The sequence below is a fragment of the Sabethes cyaneus genome, chromosome 1 (genome assembly GCF_943734655.1).
Source record: "Sabethes cyaneus chromosome 1, idSabCyanKW18_F2, whole genome shotgun sequence".
In the NCBI taxonomy this organism is placed as follows: domain Eukaryota; kingdom Metazoa; phylum Arthropoda; class Insecta; order Diptera; family Culicidae; genus Sabethes; species Sabethes cyaneus.
In genome coordinates, this window is record NC_071353.1 from 65,466,518 (window position 1) to 65,485,914 (window position 19,397).

General features: G+C 39.9%; 1 protein-coding gene across 1 annotated transcript in view; it reads right to left on the reverse strand.

Moving 5' to 3' along the window:
- Nucleotides 1–4,708: 4,708 nt before the first annotated feature.
- LOC128733205 (tyramine receptor 1-like) overlaps nt 4,709–19,397 on the reverse strand; it is a 139,627-nt gene continuing 124,938 nt past the window's right edge. The window contains exons 5-7 of the mRNA XM_053826900.1: nt 12,395–12,520; nt 10,317–10,497; nt 4,709–5,920 (exon numbers count right to left, since the gene is read on the reverse strand). Coding sequence (XP_053682875.1) covers nt 5,006–5,920; nt 10,317–10,497; nt 12,395–12,520 — 1,222 coding nt within the window. The 3' untranslated portion in view covers nt 4,709–5,005. The remainder of the gene's footprint in view (nt 5,921–10,316; nt 10,498–12,394; nt 12,521–19,397) is intronic.

The window sequence follows — 19,397 nt, forward strand, 5'->3', positions numbered from 1 at the left end:
GTCCGGCATCCTTACGACGTGTCCGGCCCACCGTTGTCTGCTACCTTTCGCTAGATGTACGATGGCAACCTCCCCAAGCAGTACCTGTAGCTCGTGATTCATACGCCTCCGCCACTCTCCGCTTTCAGTTTGTACTCCGCTAAATATCGTCCGCAGCACTTTCCGCTCAAACACGGCAAGAGCGCGTGTGTCCTTCGTAAGCAGCGCACGGCTTCAAGTCCATAAAGAACTACCGGTCTAATAATGGGTTTGTACATTGTTAGCTTCGTGCGGCGGCGTATGCTTCCAGATCGTAGCGTTTTACGAAGGTCAAAGTAGGCCCGATTTCCCGCTTGGATGCGCCGCTGGATCTCCTTACTAGTGTTGTTGTCCGCGGTCACCAGCGATCCCAAATACACGAACTCCTCTACCACTTCTAGTTCGCCGCCGTCAACGGTTACCGTCCGTGGGAGGCGCGCGTTTGTTTCCTTTCAGCCTCTTCCTTTCATGTATTTGGTCTTCGACGCATTTATTTTTAGCCCAATTCTCCTAGACTCCGCTTTCAGTCTGGCGTAGATTGCCTCCGCCGTCGCAAAGTTCCTGGCAATGGTATCGAAGACATCTGTAAAGCCTAGAAGTTGGCTACTCTTGGTAAAAATCGTGCCTCTCGTTTCGATGCCCGCTCGTCGGATCACCCCCTCAAGAGCGATGTTGAACAGCATGCAGGATAGACCGTCACCTTGTCTCAACCCTCGCCGCGTCTCGAAGGGACTCGAGAGTGTCCCAGAGATGCGTACGAAACACATCACTCGATCCAATGTAGCTCTGATCAGTCGCGTCAGTTTGTCCGGAAAACCGTATTCGTGCATTATCAGCCATAGCTAGTCTCGATCGACTGTATCGTATGCTGCTTTGAAATCAATAAAGATGTGATGCGTGGGCACGTTGCACTCCCGACATTTCTGCAAGATCTGTCGGATAGTAAAAATTTGGTCCGTAGTTGCGCGAGCCCTCATGAAACCCGCCTGATAATTCCCTTCGAAACCTTGTGCTATCGGTGACAGCCGGCGTAACAGGATCTGGGAGAGTACCTTGTAGGCGGCGTTTACCAGCGTAATACCACGATAGTTGCAGCAGTCTAGCCGATCACCCTTTTTGTAGATGGGACAAACCACTCCTTCCATCCATTCTTCCGGTGGCTTCTCCTCCTCCCAAATCCTCGAAATAACCCAGTGTAGAGCCTTTGCTAGCGTTTCTCCGCCATGTTTATAAAGCTCTGCCGGTCCTTCCCAGCGGCTTTATTGGTCTTCAGTAGCCCGATTTCTCGTTTGACTCGTCATCGTATTAGTGCTTCCACCTTTTGACCACCGCATGGTCTTTAGTCAAGATACCTCCATCTTTATCTCTACACACTTCGGCCTGCGGCATAAAACTTTTGCGAGATTCGTTGAGTCTCTGATAGAACTTCCGTGTGTCGTTAAAGTGGTACAGCTGCTCGCGTTCTTCGCGCTTCTCCTCCTTGTGAAGCTTCTTCTCTTGGAAGAGTCGAAATTGCTCTCTCAGCCTCTGTTTATATCGCTCCACATTCTGATGGGGTCATTTGTACACGCGTTGCTTTCTTCTCATCCAATATCTGCTGGCGCTCCTCGTCAAATCATTCGTTACGTCGATTCGGTGCCACTCGGCCTATGACGTTCTCCGCTACGCTGTTAAATGCTGTTCACGGTACGGCATTCCAACAGTCCATAAGAGGGGCTTCATACAGCTCACATTCTTCTGGCAGCGTGGTTTCGAGAGATAATGCGTAGTTTTCTGCGACATCCGGTTCCTTCATTCGCGTTAGATTATACCATGGCGGGCGCCGGTACTGTATGTTGTTCACAACAGATAGTTTTTGACGTACCTTTACCCAATCAATGTTAGCGCCTGGATAAGTTCTGACGTCGATAATGTTTGAAAAGTGCCGACCATATATCTAGGAGTTGGCTACCCTTGCTGAAAATCATGCCTCTCGTTTTGATGCTCGCTCGTTGGATCACCCCCTCAAGACGTTGAACAGCGTTCAGGATAAACGGTCAACTTTTTTCAACCTTCGCTTCGGACAGGGACTCGAGAATGCTCCCGAGATGCGCACGAAACACATTACTCGATGCAATGGTGCTCTGATCAGTCGCGTTAGAATACGGAGAACCGTGTTCGTGAATTAAATGCCATAGCCGGTCTCGATCGATTGTATCATATGCTGCTTTGAAATTAGGGAGAAGTTCTCTATGCTCGAACACTTTAGGATTTAATATAAAACTCCAAAAATACCGGGTTTATTACATCTATTTTCGCTTTAATTTGCGATGCAGGGTTAGTTTTTAACGTAGATAGAATTTTGTGCATAAATTAGCTCAAATCGAAAGCTGTCCTCTATGCTCGGACACGATAAACTGATCTATTAGAACCTGCATCAATAGAAGAAAAAGATCCTAGAACAATTTAAAACTCCAGCACAAATCTTGTGAGCAGGGATGCCCCATATAATTTTGTGTTTTTTGTTGGAAAAATCTGGCCATTTGTACAGCGAGGAAAAATATCTGTGCAAAAATCTGTCCAATGCAAAACAATGAGAGTAAAAGAGACGGAGAGTCATTCTGCTGATTTCCGTCTCTTTCATTTGTCTCTTTTCTCATGTAAAAGTTCAAAAATCTGTTTAATCTGTGTGATTGGTTAAAATCTGTATTCTATGCATACAGATTATGCACAGGGGATTTCTTTCAAATATCTGTTAAACACAGAATATTATGTGCATGTGGCAACCCTGCTTGTGAGTCCAGTCCTTGCAGGTTTGCTGGATAAGAGTTACCTTTTGCATTGCTTGACTAATTTTATTTCACGTAGGAATCAAGGATATAGTAATTCTAGACGATTGTGAAACCGCCGATCACAAAAAGCAAACAATTTGAATTGCGGCGATCATCTCAATGTAACAATAATTCTAGACGAAGTAAGCAAATTTCGCTAATTACTTTACTGTCCGGTCATAGAAGACAAGTTGGTGCCCGGCCATATACGACACGACACAGTTTAAAAAATTAAGTTTTTTCATCAAAATTTTGTATTTTTATATCAAATTTTAACTGTTTCAGAAAACAAGTTTATCAAGCCAACGTTCAGAAATATTGCATCTTTTATTTATTAAATACATTTGCAGCGACATTTTTTATGAAATTTACTCGATTCGCTTTGTTTTATTGGTTGAACAGTTCGACAGGTCTCATTTATTTACCTTTTGAAACAAAGATGTCATAACTAGGACACCCTGAAATCTTGCAATTTACTATTGTTACATGCTTTCCGAATATTTTTATAAGGCTTTGTTTTTCAGAAATCCTAGTGTCCGGCCACAGGGGCTGTCTGGCCATAGTCGACTTCCCCCTAATAAAGAAGTGATGCGTGGGCATGTTATACTCCTAACATTTCTGCAAGATCTGTCGGATGGTAAATGTCGGATGGTCTGGTAATTCCCTACGAGATGCTGTGCCATCGACAGTCGGTGTAACAGGATCTGGGAAAATACCTTGTAGGTGGCGTTTACCAGCGTTATGCTGCGATAGTTCAAGCAGTCGAGCCGATCACCCTTTTTGTAGATGAAACAAATCTTTCCTTCCATCCATTCCTCTGGTAGCTTCTCCTCATCCCAAATCTTATAATTAACCCAGTGTACAGAGACGACAAGACGCTCACCGTTTGAATCAAAGCGGAATATTCCCCTCAAGTTCTCCTGCCAAAAATTCAGTACCCAGATAATTATCACTTAACATAAAACTCGAGTGGCGTGAGTACTGTTCGCCTAATGATTTTTTTTTAATTGGCCCAGCAGAGGTATGTAATGGCAATACAAATCAACTGACATTTACCGTTTTGCTGGCTTATTTTTTTTTAGAAATGGTTTGTGGAACACCGTGACCATTCTATTTGATTCATCTGAATATAATTTTCTTGGACAAATTTCATCAATTATTTTTAAATATCTTTTGAGCGGTAAAACCAACTCCTATGAAATTTCACAGATACATTTTCAGTCTTAAAACCTTCCATTTCATCCATAATTGAAACTAGATAAATTATTTTGGTTAAAATAGCTATAAATTATTGTAATTTTTGATGTGTTCAAACTCTCACATTAAACGTCCATTCCAAAAACAATTCAGTTGTGATCAATCCGGCTAAATTAGCTTTCTGAGACTGATGGCACATAAACTGGTTTGGCCATCTCTGAGAAACAGGCGATAACTATTACCCAGTCAAAACATGTTTTTAAGCATACGTTTTATACTACTTGTTTGTTTTCAATAAAACTTTCTGAAAATTTTTATGATAGCAAGAGCTTTGTTACCCGGTGATCAATATTACTCCGTTTTACGGTACTAAGATCATTGAAATCGGTTGTGTGGTTCCGGAGAAAACCATATTACATAGTTTGCTTAGATTTCAACCTAATAACCAACGGAAAAGAGGAATTAGTAATAATACAAATTTTATCATTCAGCATTTATTTTGTCATAATTTGTCTGTTACGGTTGTTTTAGTAAAATATGAATAACATTGTAGTTGATAACATAATACGAAACGTATACTTTTTGTTGTTCGTTTGTTTCTAAATCTGGGATTGTTGTCATCATTATAGATTTCAAGCATTAAACGCATCTCAAACAGAATCACAATCCCATAATATGAGAATTTTATTCGATTATACAAGACTATATATATACGACTCCGTCACATTATGGAGTAATTTATATGCAAATTAAAGCCAATATTGAGAGTATAACAATGCTGTTATTCGCTCTTTGTTTGTCTTCAATGAAACAGCTATACAAACGATATGGGGTACCGAAAATGAAGGGTTCATCAGCACTAATCAATCCGGTGTATATTACATTACGGCTATAGTCTATCGAAGCCGAGATATCAGCTTCAATGATACCGTGAAGTAAACACGATTTCGTTCACTCACAAAATGGATTTTTGATTCATTTTATCGTCGCATCGACATGTTATGAATGTTGGCAAATGGAGCTTTTTCACTGTTTCGAAAGAAGCGACGCAAAGTGAGGCGCCAGAAAGCGGCCCGGAAATCGACACTGTAGAAAGCATAAATGAATGGATTAATGGCGCTGTTGATCCAACCGAGCCAGGTGAAGAATTCGCCTAGCTTCGGAGCGACCAATTCTTTCGGTAGGAACGGTGTTAGAAGATAAAGGATAAAGAAAGGCAACCAACAGGCGATGAATCCACCGACCACGATGCTAAGCGTTTGAGTTGTTTTGTTCTCGCGCTTCATTGATAGGATTCGCGACGAAAGTGACTTTTGATGGATGCGCATATTGCGTCCGGTAGTCACAGAGGTGGTTGTTGCCATAATTGAGTTACTAATAGTATTGGTGCGCCTCAGACCACCCGATTGATTTGCCGTTTGTGGTTTTGGCTGTTGATTGAAAACATTATTGGCCGATGACCAGAGCTCCGTTGTTGAAGCTAGCTTGTAATGTATAGACGAGTTACGTTTTATCCCCGAGAACTGATGTGGTTGCTGCTGTTGCGGTAGCTGACTGCACTGCAATCCACTGCAATCGCCAATACCTCCATCATCATGTCCCGTCTCGCCGCAACTTCCTCGGCTCTCGACACAGGTTGCGGTTTTTACCGCTGGCTTGATGTCGACAAGTTCGTAATGCCCATTCTTGTGGCTCTTTTTGCTTAGCTTCGCACAATCGTCCCCACCGAGGGCCGCAGTGCTGCACGAACCACCACCTAAGTGGGTCACATATGTTGTGGTTGCAGTTGAAAGCTGGGAAGAGGACCGCTTATGCTTGGGGCTCATCTGCGCTGGATCGAACTCAGAAGCGAAATGATAGCATTCTTCGTCGGTGTCACGCGTTCGGTGGCTTTTCTGCAAAATTGAAGCGAAAGAAAACATACGTGAGTATTCTATTTAGCAGGTTGACAGAAAATGAATATTCAGCTATCGTTATTGAAATTTTTTGTTATTCAATGTTCTTCACCTCGTACTTTGTATTGACGGTGCTGTGCAGTTATGGATACTTTAATATAAATGGTTTAGTTGTTTAGTTTCAATGCAATAGAGAACGTTTCATTGAAATCATAAAACTAATACATATCTATTAAGAATTTTGTTCGTCTTGACACAAGCTATTACCATTTATCTTCATAAAAAGACGTTTAATTCGAGACCAGTAGCTTCTGTTTTACAACAACTTTCTGTATATGAGTGACATTGAGGATGATATGCCAGAAAAAAATTCACTGACATCAAATTGCAGCTCAATAGTAGCTTGCTAATATTACTATGTGTCATATCGAGAAATTTTTTTATCTCACGTTGTCAGGCCATGAGCAAAGCAAAGCAAACGTCCTTAAGAACTTGACCCTTCTTTATTGACAGATTTCGCAACCGGTTATTAGAGTGCAGGAGAATTACAGGGCTAGTGCAATGATCTGACTGACTCTATAGCAGCTGGTTGTCAACCCATACAGATTGAAAAAATTAACAAATCAATCCCCACATCTATACAGTGATAGGCATAAAAAGAACCCAGCTTGTATAATTAGAAACTTTTTTCATTTTCTGGACTGTTTCGTCAAAAACTTCTATCGTAATTCGAATTACGTAATCGAATTATTTGTTAACTAATGAATAATTCTCGCAGAAATGGGGCCACTACTGACACGAGGTCTTCAAATATTGAGACTTTTGCACTTGATTAGTTGAAAATGGTTAAAAAATAAGAATTCATGTTCATTTTTGACATTATCAGCAATAAAATCGACTGCACGCACTTGTTATCGCAATTGCGGTTCAACGTCACGCCAAGGAACACCCGATCATCAACTTTCTTCAGAACGGTTCATCATCGAACGCAGTACGGCCAATTTAATCCTCTAAAAACCTGTTGCGGAAAATTCAATGAAACTTGTGATATGTATGATTACAGTATAACTAAGTCAGTGTTTACATTAAGACTTTTAAGATATGAACTGTCTGTACGACAAACTTAAGTCGAAGACTGAATAATAATAATACTCTTTCAACTAATTAACAAGTTTTGCCATTTTTATTAGATTTTGTTTACTCCCTTACATGACTTCTTTAATGAGTACAAATATGCGTTGACAAAAATAAAAGCCCACCCCCAAACAATAATATTAAAATCACTCAAAACCTTCGAGTAACCCCTCGTTTCTTCATGTTATGACAGTTAGAGCTGTGGGTAGTGTTAGCAATCGATATTGAAGCGATAAACACCCTATTGGCATCTCTATATCGAGCTGCAGTAAGTGACACCACCAGGATGTCATGGGCTTAAAATTTGAAAGCGGGCCCAAATCAGACTACTGACAGTCGAGTGAAACGCAGTGGTGAAATGCTATTTCATTTTCGCACACACGGGATGTTGACGGCGAAACCATGATTGCCTGCTGATGGAATGGATATAAACAAAATGATATTTACCATGTATTAAAACAGCATTAGCTAACGATCAATTTTGTTTAAATAAAAACAATTTTGTTAGGTACAAATAGCAATTTCATGAGTCTTTATTATAAAAACAACATTTTACATTGCAATTCCATCATATTTAGCTGAAATTGAATTCATAAAACTTATACCAAACATTCTATTTCAATGATATAGAAAACAAGTATGAAAGCCTGAGTTCGAGAAATAACGAATCTATATATATATAAAAGTGAGCGTGAGTATGTTTGTATGTTTGTATGTTCCACCATAACTCTAGAACGCCTTGACCGATCTCCACCAAACTTGGCACACACATTCCTTGATATAAGAGAATCAGCACTGGGGAGTTGATAACAGGTGGGTGTTCGTAACCGGGGGAGGCCATAACTCTGAAATGCCTGGACGGTTCTTCACCAAGCTTGGCACACATATTCCTTGGTATAAGGGAATCAGAACTCAGTAGGTTGACAACAGAGTGGGGGGTCATAACAGAGTGAGGGGGTTCATAACAGGGAAGTGACCATAACTCCGAAATGCCTGGACAATGCTTCATCAAACTTTGCACAAATGTTCCTTGTAGGGAATCAGCACTGGCAAGTTGACAAAAGGGGGGAATCCCTAATAAGTGGGGGAGAGATCTAAATAAGGAAAAGGGGTTGCGTTTCTCTTGCATTTAAACCTATTGTAGTTGTGCAACTGGCTTTGAGAAAAGAGATGGGTTCTACCGAGGAGAAATACATGGAAAATAAACCTTCGTTCCGTTTTCGTTAAAGCGATTTTCATTGAGTAAACCGATGCATAATTAACTACGTGACAGAAGGGGAAGCTGACTACGTGAGGGGAAGGGGAAGGGGAAGGAACCGTCATGTAGGGTGACGAGGAACGTGAGTATAAATGTATTTTTTGCCATAGCTCCGGAACTTCTGGACTGTTCTTCATCAAACATCGTATGTCGAACACATGCTTTTTGCCATAAAAGACTCAGCATCTGGGAGCAAAGAGGGAGACGGTCTCTTATAAGGGGAAAGAAAGATTCAAGTGGGTAAAGGGGTGCGTTGCTCTGCATTTGGAACGATAGCAGTTGTACAAGTTGTTTTATTTCTGAAAGGGGAATAGGGTGGCCATTAAAACGAGGGAGGTAAAAAAGGCTTTGTGGCGATTTATAGGGATTACCGAGAAGAAGACAGATTCACAAGTGGTTGGGGGACAAAGAGTGTGCATTATTAGAGTTTTCGTTACAAAGACAGATGTACAAGTGACTGTGTGACAAAGGGACTCCGAGTGAGATCGGGTAATCAGCTAGTCACACAATAAAAGCAAAAAAGTTAAAAGCATCAGTATTTATTGTGGCCTCCTGAACCTTCAATTACCTGCTGAAGTCCTTTGGGCATGCTATCGACCAAGTTCTGGACGTGCTGAGGGTCGATTTCGTTCCACGCCTTCTGGAGAACTGTGAAGTAAGTGTCTTTATTAGTGACACCATCTTTCACCACTTTGTTGTCGAGAATGGCTCACAGGTTCTCAATCGCGCTGACATCAGGACTTTGTGGTGGACTTAGCAGTATGCTTCGGGTCGTTGTCGGTTGTTGGAAAACGGTCAGGTTTTCGAAGTGATTCCTTCAGGTTGTCCTTGAGGATATCAATGAATTCGCACCATATTTCCAGCACTAGCTCAGGAAAAGCATCCTCACACCATTACATTGCCTCCTCTGTGCTTGACTGTAGCCTGCAAATGGCGTTCTTCATCATCCTTCCACTACAATCTTTCGCACCGCTTCTTGTTGAAAAAGTCAGATACCGATTCGTCAGTCCAAAGTACTCTTTCCAAAAATCTTAGGCTTTGTTAACATGCTTCCGGGCAAATTCAAACCGTTTCAATTAAGCTTTCTTACTGATAAGCGGACGTTTTTTGTCAATCAGCTCTTGAGTCCATGCTCAGCTAGTCTGTGGCGGACGGCTCTGGCCGATACCGCCAACGAGAGGTTGTCCTGAATGCCTTTGACTGATACTTTTAGATATTTCTTCACTTCCCGAATGATTCGTTGATCCATCCGGATAGCAATCTTTCGACGACGGTCTTTTCGAGATCTGTCAGCCATCGAACCGTAAGCATTGTGCCTGTGCACAATTTCATGACCCTTTCCGAACTTCTCTGCAATCTTCCGCTGTGAAATCTGCTACAAATGATCTTGAACAAAAAGTTTTCCGACTTGCATGCTCATTTGCTTTCCGCACGTTTTGATTTTGTTGAAAACTCCTTATGTACCAATGCACATGTGCCAATGTAAACAACGCTTTGTTTATATCGCGTCAACTGAATCAATGAAAGGTTGTAAATAATAATGCACAGCCCTAGCTGTCATAACTAGAAGAAACGAGCAGTTACTCAAAGGATTTGAGTGATTCTAATATTATTTTATGGGGGTAGGCTTTTATCTTTACCAACGCATATTTGCACACATTACAGAAGTCATGTAAGGGAGAGAACAAAATCTAACAAAAATGCCAAAACTTGTTAATTATTTAAAAGTGTAATAGGTAACAAACAATGCAATAAGATTACGGTAGTAATTTTTGATAAAATAGTTTCTAAACATCCAAGGTGGGCTTTTTTATACCTATCACTGTAGCTTCGTTTGCCAAAATGGTCATCATTTCATATTTTTACCCTTGTTATACAGTCAGTTGTTCCACAATTATGGGAAACGTAGCGAATCGTCCCACTACAAAATAAATTATTTTCCATTTCAAACAAGTTGAAAATGAATTGTTCTGATACTTCACAGAAATTTTTTCACAAGCTTACCTTGTGAACCTCAATCTCCGTCATTTTGTCGTGGCGGGATGCGACGACACAGGAAATTCGCACGTATACGTAGATCATAACCGCCATCGGGATGAAGAACGAGCCCATAGCCGAGAACACCACGTATCCCTCGTTCTGATTGTATCGACATTGGTCCAGTTCTCGTCTGCCCGGCTCGTACCTAACGGAGCAGACCGTCACACGATGTGCCACAAAACGGAAAGATATAATCGATATAATAAATGTTTTGTTATTTAGTCTGTCGATGAGTGACTCTGCATGAGATTAATTAGAAATAAAAAGTTATTGATCTGTTCACTGCATATCATAGAATGTTCATGTGGGTTGTTGGCTTATTAGTCCCGCAGTCAGATTGCCAGATATGACAACAAGGAAATACGATGAATGTATAGATGGCAGCTAATCTTTCGATTTCGGCAATTTTAATGTTCCCTACAGTCAATCTGGTGGATAATTTTGGATCACATAATAGAATTTGCCACGACTCTGCTAAAGTAAATGGATACACATTTTTAATATGCTTAAAGAAAAGCTTAAACAAACTTGCTAAGCATTGTCCACGTGAATTATATAAGTAATTAAAATTGAAAATAAAAATAAGTATTATTATAAGTATTATTTGGGTTGTAAGGCCATTGCAAATCATATTTAAAGTTTTTGTCACAGCACGAAACAGAAATAGAAATTCAAACAATGGAATTTTCGAAAATCGTCCAAAAAATTTGCCTTCGCTTTTGTCTTTTTCGTATATTTTTGCATAGAAAATAATAACGTATATATTATAAGCAAGAATAGATTCGGTTTTCACGTTTAAACCTTAAATAAAAATTCTTAAAATCCATGTTTTTTTTGCTCGATTAAAAAATTTACTTTGTTTTTTTTCGCCCCCCCCCCCCCCCTTCAGTGGCCGAACATCGGAAGGACAAAAACTTTATAAAATATTTGTAATGGCCTAACTAAATTAAAAAACTAAAACTTACTTTCTTTGCATTAAAAATGGATTACAATATTCTGATTTGCGATTAGTTTGAATTGTTCAATGAAGAGAAAACAAAAATGATAATGGCAGGTTTTTTAAAAATTGCTAGAAAACATGCAAATGATTTAAGGGGTTATATACAGTTAGGAGGCATAAAAAAGTGGAATTTTCTAAAAATTTTCTAGAGAAAACCCTTGACCTGGTTAAAGTGAAACTTTGTTTACATCTTACAGAAGCTCTTGGCTGTATTTTAACATATTTTGTTTTTTGAAAAAAGTTATTTAAATAGCTGCTATAGCCTATAACTAATCTCCTGGAACTCTTCTAAAATAAGGCGTCTTGCGGTGAGCACGATATCTTTGGACTGAATAATCGAAAATCAAAAAAACCAAAAAGGAATCGGTCATAAAATATATTATCTATAGATTGATCGAAGGATTTTGCAATATAATCATTTTTCACGAAATGGTGGCTTGTTAAACATAAAAAATCGATTTTTGGGGTAAATTTTGCTCTTGAATTGTCCATAAAATAAGAAATATTAATCGGTGAGAAAAAACCTTCGATTAATCTGTAGAATATATCCTTAGAACACTTGTGTCAAAATTTGAAGTGATTCGGTTCAGCCGTTTTCGAGAAATCTTGCTCACTGACTTTGAAATCACGGTTTTGAGAAACGCGCGTTCAAAGTTTCGCGTTCCTTCTGAAATCGCTCTGACACGTCGTTACAAATATGCGTTTAACTTCGTTAATATTTGCCGGATTGGCATGAAATTTTCTGTGTGCATACTTCAATATATGTACACCACGATCATGATACAAACAGAAAATCGATTTTTCGAAAATTCTAACTGCATATAACCCCTTAACAAGATTATTTTTGTGCCTGAAAATAATTTTTCTTGAAATATTGAGCTAAACAAAATATTAACTTCGATACTAATTGCTCAAAACATAATAAGTCTGATATGTAAGTTACTTAAATATAGCGTACATTATTACCGAAGATGTGTAAAACTATCGGATGTTCGCCACATTTCTGCGAAGATTGTTTGACATCGTGCGTTAAAATACTTACCAGCCGAGGATGGGCGGACATGTAATAGCTAACGCGAGAACCCACACAACCAGAATCATTAGCAGCGCCAGTCGTTTGGATCGTCTCCGGCGGGAGTAATTTAAAGGCTGCGTTACCGCCAAATATCTGAAAACCGGGAAAAGCGCAATCATTATTGAGACAATTAAACTCTACGGCCTGTAAAATAATTGCATTTTGATGTAGAACTATGCTTTAATATTAGGTGCGGAACTAAGTTCCCACTGTTTGTCAATAGATGGTTACAATAACGGGTGACAACAAAAATTTTGGAATTTATTTCTCAAGCTGTCAAAAAAAAAAAGAGAAAAAAATACTTGAAAAAGATCTTATTTACTGAAATTAAAGATACATTGTTCATTGTTAAAAAAAAGTGAACAATTGAAAACGGTCCGTAATTGGCTGTTTGGCGAAGCTTCCGTTTGATATCGGAACAAATTTTCAATTTGAGGTTCTCCAGTTACTTTTGCACACCAAAAAGCTCAAAATCCTGAAGAAATCTTCGTTTGGGCGACACAGAGTTACAAATGGAATCGTTTATGAATGTTTAAACTTGTATTTTCTGTTCGGAGATGCAGTAGTATCTCCGGAGATGCAGTAGTAGTATCGATCATTTCCGGAAATGTGCGTCTTTGAAAGAGAAGTAACTTTCTTCGTCCAAACCGAAGCATTTTCCGGAATAATTTATCAACCAGCGGCAATGGGATTTCAGCGTCGAAACCTGTTGTACTGGTGAGAACAGTTGAACTTTTTTGCGGCATACCGTTGGCTCACGGATTCCTTTTGTCGAAGGTACGAGAAAAGGAACGAAGTCCTTCTGCGCCCATAATTTCGGCTGGTCTTCCACTACCTTGCTTACGTGTAGTTGTTGGGGTGCTTAGGATATGGTAAATAGCAGAGCCGGTGTTACAGCGCGCGAGGCCCTGTGCAGATTAAGCAGCGAGGCCTTATTAGAATGCCACAAGGAAATTGGCTTAAAACGCCGCTGTGACAGTCTTAAAGATCGTCTTTTAGGCTTCGATTGCTGTGACGGTTTACGGACTGATCAAACCCATTGACGAAGTTGGGCTAGATAGTTGCAATCCTGTGCCCCAATTCGGTGCAACACGGCTAATAAAATTAATGACCTTTTGGGACTCGGTCTGGACTGAAAAAGAAACTTCCGAAGAAGGTATGCCTAGATAAAGCAAGGGCCCGCAATAAAGCTATTGCAGAGCAGATGCGCTGAACTTTCAAGCACAGACTTACAAAATCGGCAGGTGTCTACGTCATTCAATATACTTTAAATAATAAAGAGCGGGACTGTGTTCACTTAGAAGCCCCCTGATTGTGCGTAGTTCACTATTTAACTGTTTAGTCTACAACCCTGTACAGGTATACCTCGATAGTACGTACACCTTTGCTTCGTTTAGCGTACGTATTACCGAAATGTACGTATTATCGAATCACAATTTTAGGCTTTGAAGCATTGTTGTATTACGTTTAATATTGCATGAAATTTGCAAATTTGCATGCACTATTGAATAAATATACATTTTAGTGGTATTGATTTAATATAGCAATTAATTTTTAATTTTTTTAAATCAATGATTTTACCCTTTGTGAAGCTTGGAATGAAACAAATAAAGTGTTGCTGAAAAATTTACGTACTATCGAGGCAAAATGTACGTATTATGGAGGGTACGTACTAACGAAGGTACGTACTAACGAGGGTACGTACTATCGAGGTATACCTGTATTTGATTCCAACCAGATGCTTTCTTAGCAGCATAATATAATTGGGCAGCCCAGTTCAATTTTTTATATAGAATTATTCTGAGGAGTTTCACTACATTACTGAAGCTCAGCCTGACAGTTAGACATCAGTATAGGGGAGTATAGAGGGCCACCACTGACCAAAGCAAGAAGCAGAGAACTACTTGCGGACTTCCTTTCATCGCCAAAATCGTAAGCGACGTCTCTCCCAATGATGCTATGATTTCTCTACTCGAAAACATTTCTTGAATCTAGCTCATTGTAGTGTGGTCGATTTCATTTTGAAAGAGAGCCACACATGACACAACACTAGAGACGTAATAATTAAAGCAAAGGGCGTGTTATCGAAAGCGCCTTCAATATCAAGGAAAGCACAAAATACCGTCTCTTGATATTTGAGCGATTTCGGGGTTGACTTCAGTACGCAGTGCAATGCGGTTTCTGGAGATTAACCGTGTTGGTATGCATGCTAATTTCCATGCAACAGAGTTTTTAAAATACTCATTGCGGATATAGTTATCCATGATTTTCTCCATCAGCTTGAGAACCGTTGATGTCAGACTTATTGGTCTGAAAGACTAATGCATGATTTTCTCTTTCTTATCTGCCTTAGGTATGCCTTTAGGTATCTGCCTACTTTTCGAAAATTCTCCGAGATATGTCCCAAAGTGAAACCATTTTCTGTAAGAAAGTGGGTAGAATACTATCCGAATCAGGTGATTTTATTGGTACAAAAGAGCTAAGTGGTCATTTGATCGAATACACTCAAGTCTTTTTTTAAACGGTTTGTTTTTTTCGATTACTCAAGAACGGTGCAACTTAGGGACCATTTACAAACTACGTAACTAATGTCGGGACGCTCCCAAGCGTATTGAGAAATAATTGAATGGTCCCTAAGTTGTCCCGTTCTTGATAATCGAAAAAACAAACCGTGTAAAAAAAGTACTTGAGTGTACTCGAATCAGCGTGCAAGCAGAGTCGAGGACTGGCAATTATGTAACGAGACTTTCTAAAACAGCGTGGCCTAATTTCATCGATTTATTCTAAACACTTTACACTCTGCATTTAAATAAAGGAAAAATAATCGAAATCATGCAAATATTTCTGAACAGTCAATTGTGTTGTATACAGCCAACGATTGTTAACAACAATTTTTAACATTTTTTCTAGTCATCACCAACCGCGAGGCCCCCCTGAAACGCGAGGGTCTGTGCGACCGCACGGGGTTTCCGGGCTAAACGCCGGCTCTGGTGAATAGTGGAAGCCGCAACATTTTCGCTTTTAAAATGTTGTACCGTATATTCTTGGCCGAGATTTCTGTGTTCTGCAGTTCGTAGACGCGCTCCCGAAATCGTTCTTGTTTCGACGCCATTTTAAGCAAAACTGGGCAAGAATAAACAAAACAAAATATACTGGCAAAAAGAGGAGAGAGAGAGCTAGCTCATACATACTTTCATTTCTCTCTGAGCTAGTTTGTTGTTGAACGGTCTCAAAAAAAAAAAATCCAAAATTTTAGTTGCCACCCGTTGTTTTTAGACAACCCAAGTAAAAATGCTAACCCCACTTCGCTTTATTTGAATTTTATGAAGGTTGTTGCGGTATTAATCATTACCTCTGCTTTTATTATGGTATTACGCATAAATTTTAAATAAAGCAAATTTATTGTAGTTACTACACGGAAAGAAATTTGACTCCGATGCTATGAATGAAATCATAAAATGTGAATTCCTGTCAAATCATGACTGAACTGCCGTATCAGACAGCACAAAATCATGAATAATACGATTTTGCGATGTGTTGTACTGCAAGAAGCTCGTGATATCATGATTATTATTCATGGTGTATTTTCATAAATCATAAGCTAGAAACCTGGAATCATGAGTCATTTTGCTCGTTTTGGAGATTAAATTTCTATCTGTGTAGTTATTTATTGTAGTAGTTAAGTGTTTCTACGAGAAGGTGTAGCAATACAGTTAATGTTGCAAATGTGAACAAAACTGCCGAGAGTTATTGTCTGCTGGATCAGCAGCCTCTCACCCGGTTTGTTTATGTTTGCGACAGCCGCCCTTTTGTTGGTTTCATCTTCTTTTGTGTGCATGCTTTAAAGTCCTTAAAGCAATCAGTACATTTTGATGATGTGTAATCAATTTGAAAACATCGACTTAAAGTTCGAGTTCAAACTTCAAACGCTTGAATGAAAATGAGTATGAAAATACATCCCATTATATAAACAATCCCCCATCAAAGGGTTTTTTTATGGAGACAGTTTGAAGCTAGAAACAGAATGAGTACAATTCAAAGATAACAAAGATTAGATAATATAATTTTTTTTATTCGATTATGATTATTAGAAGCAACGAGGAAAAGATTGTAAATCGTATAAAACAGCAGCCGCTATGATTTTTGTTACTATTTTGCTAAATAAAATGTAAGAACTGGAAGTGTAACAGCGAAGCGCAACTACGAAGAGATTGATTTACCAGTACTAAAAGAGAGCCAGAAACTATGATGATAAAGTATTAAAAGCCTTAAAATACATTTGAAACAGAGTTCGAAAGCAGGAAGGTCCTGATTTAATTTTATACCATGATCCGGAAGCTGAAAGCAAAGTACCATAATGTCGTTGTGCAGTCATGCACATGATAGCTTTCTACAATTTCTCGTGCCACACTGCCGGAATAAGCTAGTAGAGCTGGATGATATAGTTTCTCAGCAATAAATAATTTTCACTTACAAGATTTACGATGCTGCCTGCCTGTCTGTCTTTCTCCAACAGGTACGATAAAGTTTTGGAACTTGAAACTTCTTCTTTTATATTGAGAATGCCAGCAGAAGAAAAAATATTCATCTTATAAATGATATTAAATGCGACACTGTCGTGACATTGTCAATTTAACTGACAGATATTAGTTAGCAGAATTTTTCGCAAAAACTGTACTTGTGATCTATTATTTTTATCCTGCCAGAAGCCAAATTCCATTTCCACGGATACCCAAAACAATCGAACTACACAATCGGATGCATTTTACGACGAGTATGTACTCACATGTGAAGGAAGGTATTTTGATTCTTTCATAGTTATGCACTGGAATGGAAGAATAGCATTGAATAGCAGGATTATGCAATGTTTCCCACATTTGCACAGGCATCGCATGTGAAGTTTACCTGATCGTGATGGCAATACAAAAAAGCACCGGAAAGTAAACAAGCTGAATGCGAAATTTTTCAACATCACCCTCTCTCGCTTTCCAATGTGTCACACTATGCAATGGAAGCAACGATGTGGCACAGATGACATTTTCATGCTGCTATCATACTTATAGCAACGCAAAACATAAACAATAGAATGGAATCCCAGATAAATCCGGCTCGTTTTGATTGGATTTAAAATAATTCTTGCTGGCGTTGTTTTATTTTGATAGGTCCAAGGATCGGAAAATAAAAATATTTCGTTAAAATCTATTCGAAACCTCTATACTCTAATGCCAACAGAAGCCTGTCGTAAAACAACGTTAAATAATGTTTATGCCGGTACTGGCTCTAAGTTCTAGTTGTGAAACTTGGATTTCGTGATATAGAAAGTTTGCAATCGTTTTTTAACGTTGAGTAATTCTCGTGAAAACTGAGCCACTACAGACACGAGGCCTTCAAATATCAGAACTTTTGTAGGGTAACTGGTGGTAAAAGGCCCAGTCGGGGCAAAATGCGCCACTGTTATATTTCACGAAATACTTACTTTTAAACAGTAATTAAGGTGCTATCCGCTTCTATTTTACATTACAAACTTGTATTGATCATATAAGCTTTCTATCTCCATCTAGCTCTAGCTCTAGCATCTAGCTCCATAGAGGAAGGCAGAGCTTCATCCAGTACGTGCGCGTTTTTTCTAACGAGTAGGGAAATCTGCTCAGCACCTTAGAAGATACGGTACTATCAGACACCTGAGAAGAGAACTCAGGGAGTGGGGTTTGGTATCCCGACCCCCCTAATGGGGCGTGAGGACCCAGACCCACTAAAACCCTACTGGAGTCTCCAGTCTTGAGCAGTAAGCGCACGTGGTTTTCGGCAACTGGTAGGTTGTTTACTTGCCGAATGTTTAACCGAGGAGGGCGGCTTTGTCGCGAGCTATAAACCGTCAAAAGTTTTGAGCGCAAAACTACTGCTACTAGGTAATGGTCCGAGTCGATATCCGTACCCCGTAGCGAGCGTACGTTGATAATGTTCGAGAGAAACCGGCCCTCGATGACAATATGGTCGATTCAGCTCGAGGTTCGTTGGTCAGGTGATCTCCAGATGGCTTTGTGGATTACTTTGTATGGAAAGAAAGTCCTTCTGATCACCAAGCCTCGGGAAGCTGCAAAGTTGATGCAAAGCTGGCCGTTATCGTTCGTGTTGGTGTGCAGGCAATGGGGCCCAATCACCGGTCTATAAATTGCTTCCCTGTCGGCCTGGGCGTTCATATCCCTGTTAATGATCTTGATGTCCCGTGGTGGTGAGCAACTTCCTTCTCGTCGTCGGGTGTACCTTCGTGTGGACAATGCACGTTTATGATAGTGTAGTTCAAGAAACGGCCTTTTATCCTCAACACGCACATCCTCTCGCTGATCGCTTTCCAGTCCATTACGCGATCCTGCATTTTGCCCAACACTACGAAGTTGGTCGTTCCACCACTCTGGAAAAATTGAGTTTTATCGCCACGGATCCTCGACACCTTCTCGCCTTTGCGTCATATCTCCTGCAGTGCCACGATGCCAAACTTTCGGGGTTGTAACAAATCGAGCAGCACCCTGTCGCCACCAACGAAATTTAGCGATCTGTAGTTCCAGGTAGCAATTCTCCATTCCATGTCCTTATTTTGTCACCTTTTTCCATGCCGAATGTTCCGAGTAGAATTTTCTTGACTCTTTTAGTGGGGTCAGTTTAGGTAGGTAGCCGAACTAGGGCTTACGCTACCGAGTCTCGTGATTGGGCTGCCATCTTATAGTATCGAGACAGCACTGTACCCTGTTGGTATACGACCCTAGTTTACACCGGAATTGGTTACCCGATCTCCGCTAAGGTTGCTCGCATTCCGGCTGGCACCACGTGGAGGTAGGGATAGGAGTTGCAGGATAAGAGGTTAAGGACCACTGTGGGGTCTGTTTTGCGCATTATCCAACCATATACCATTTACTGTTGCGGTCCATTTTTAATACTGAAAATACACATTGAAAAACAGTGTTTTTTAAAT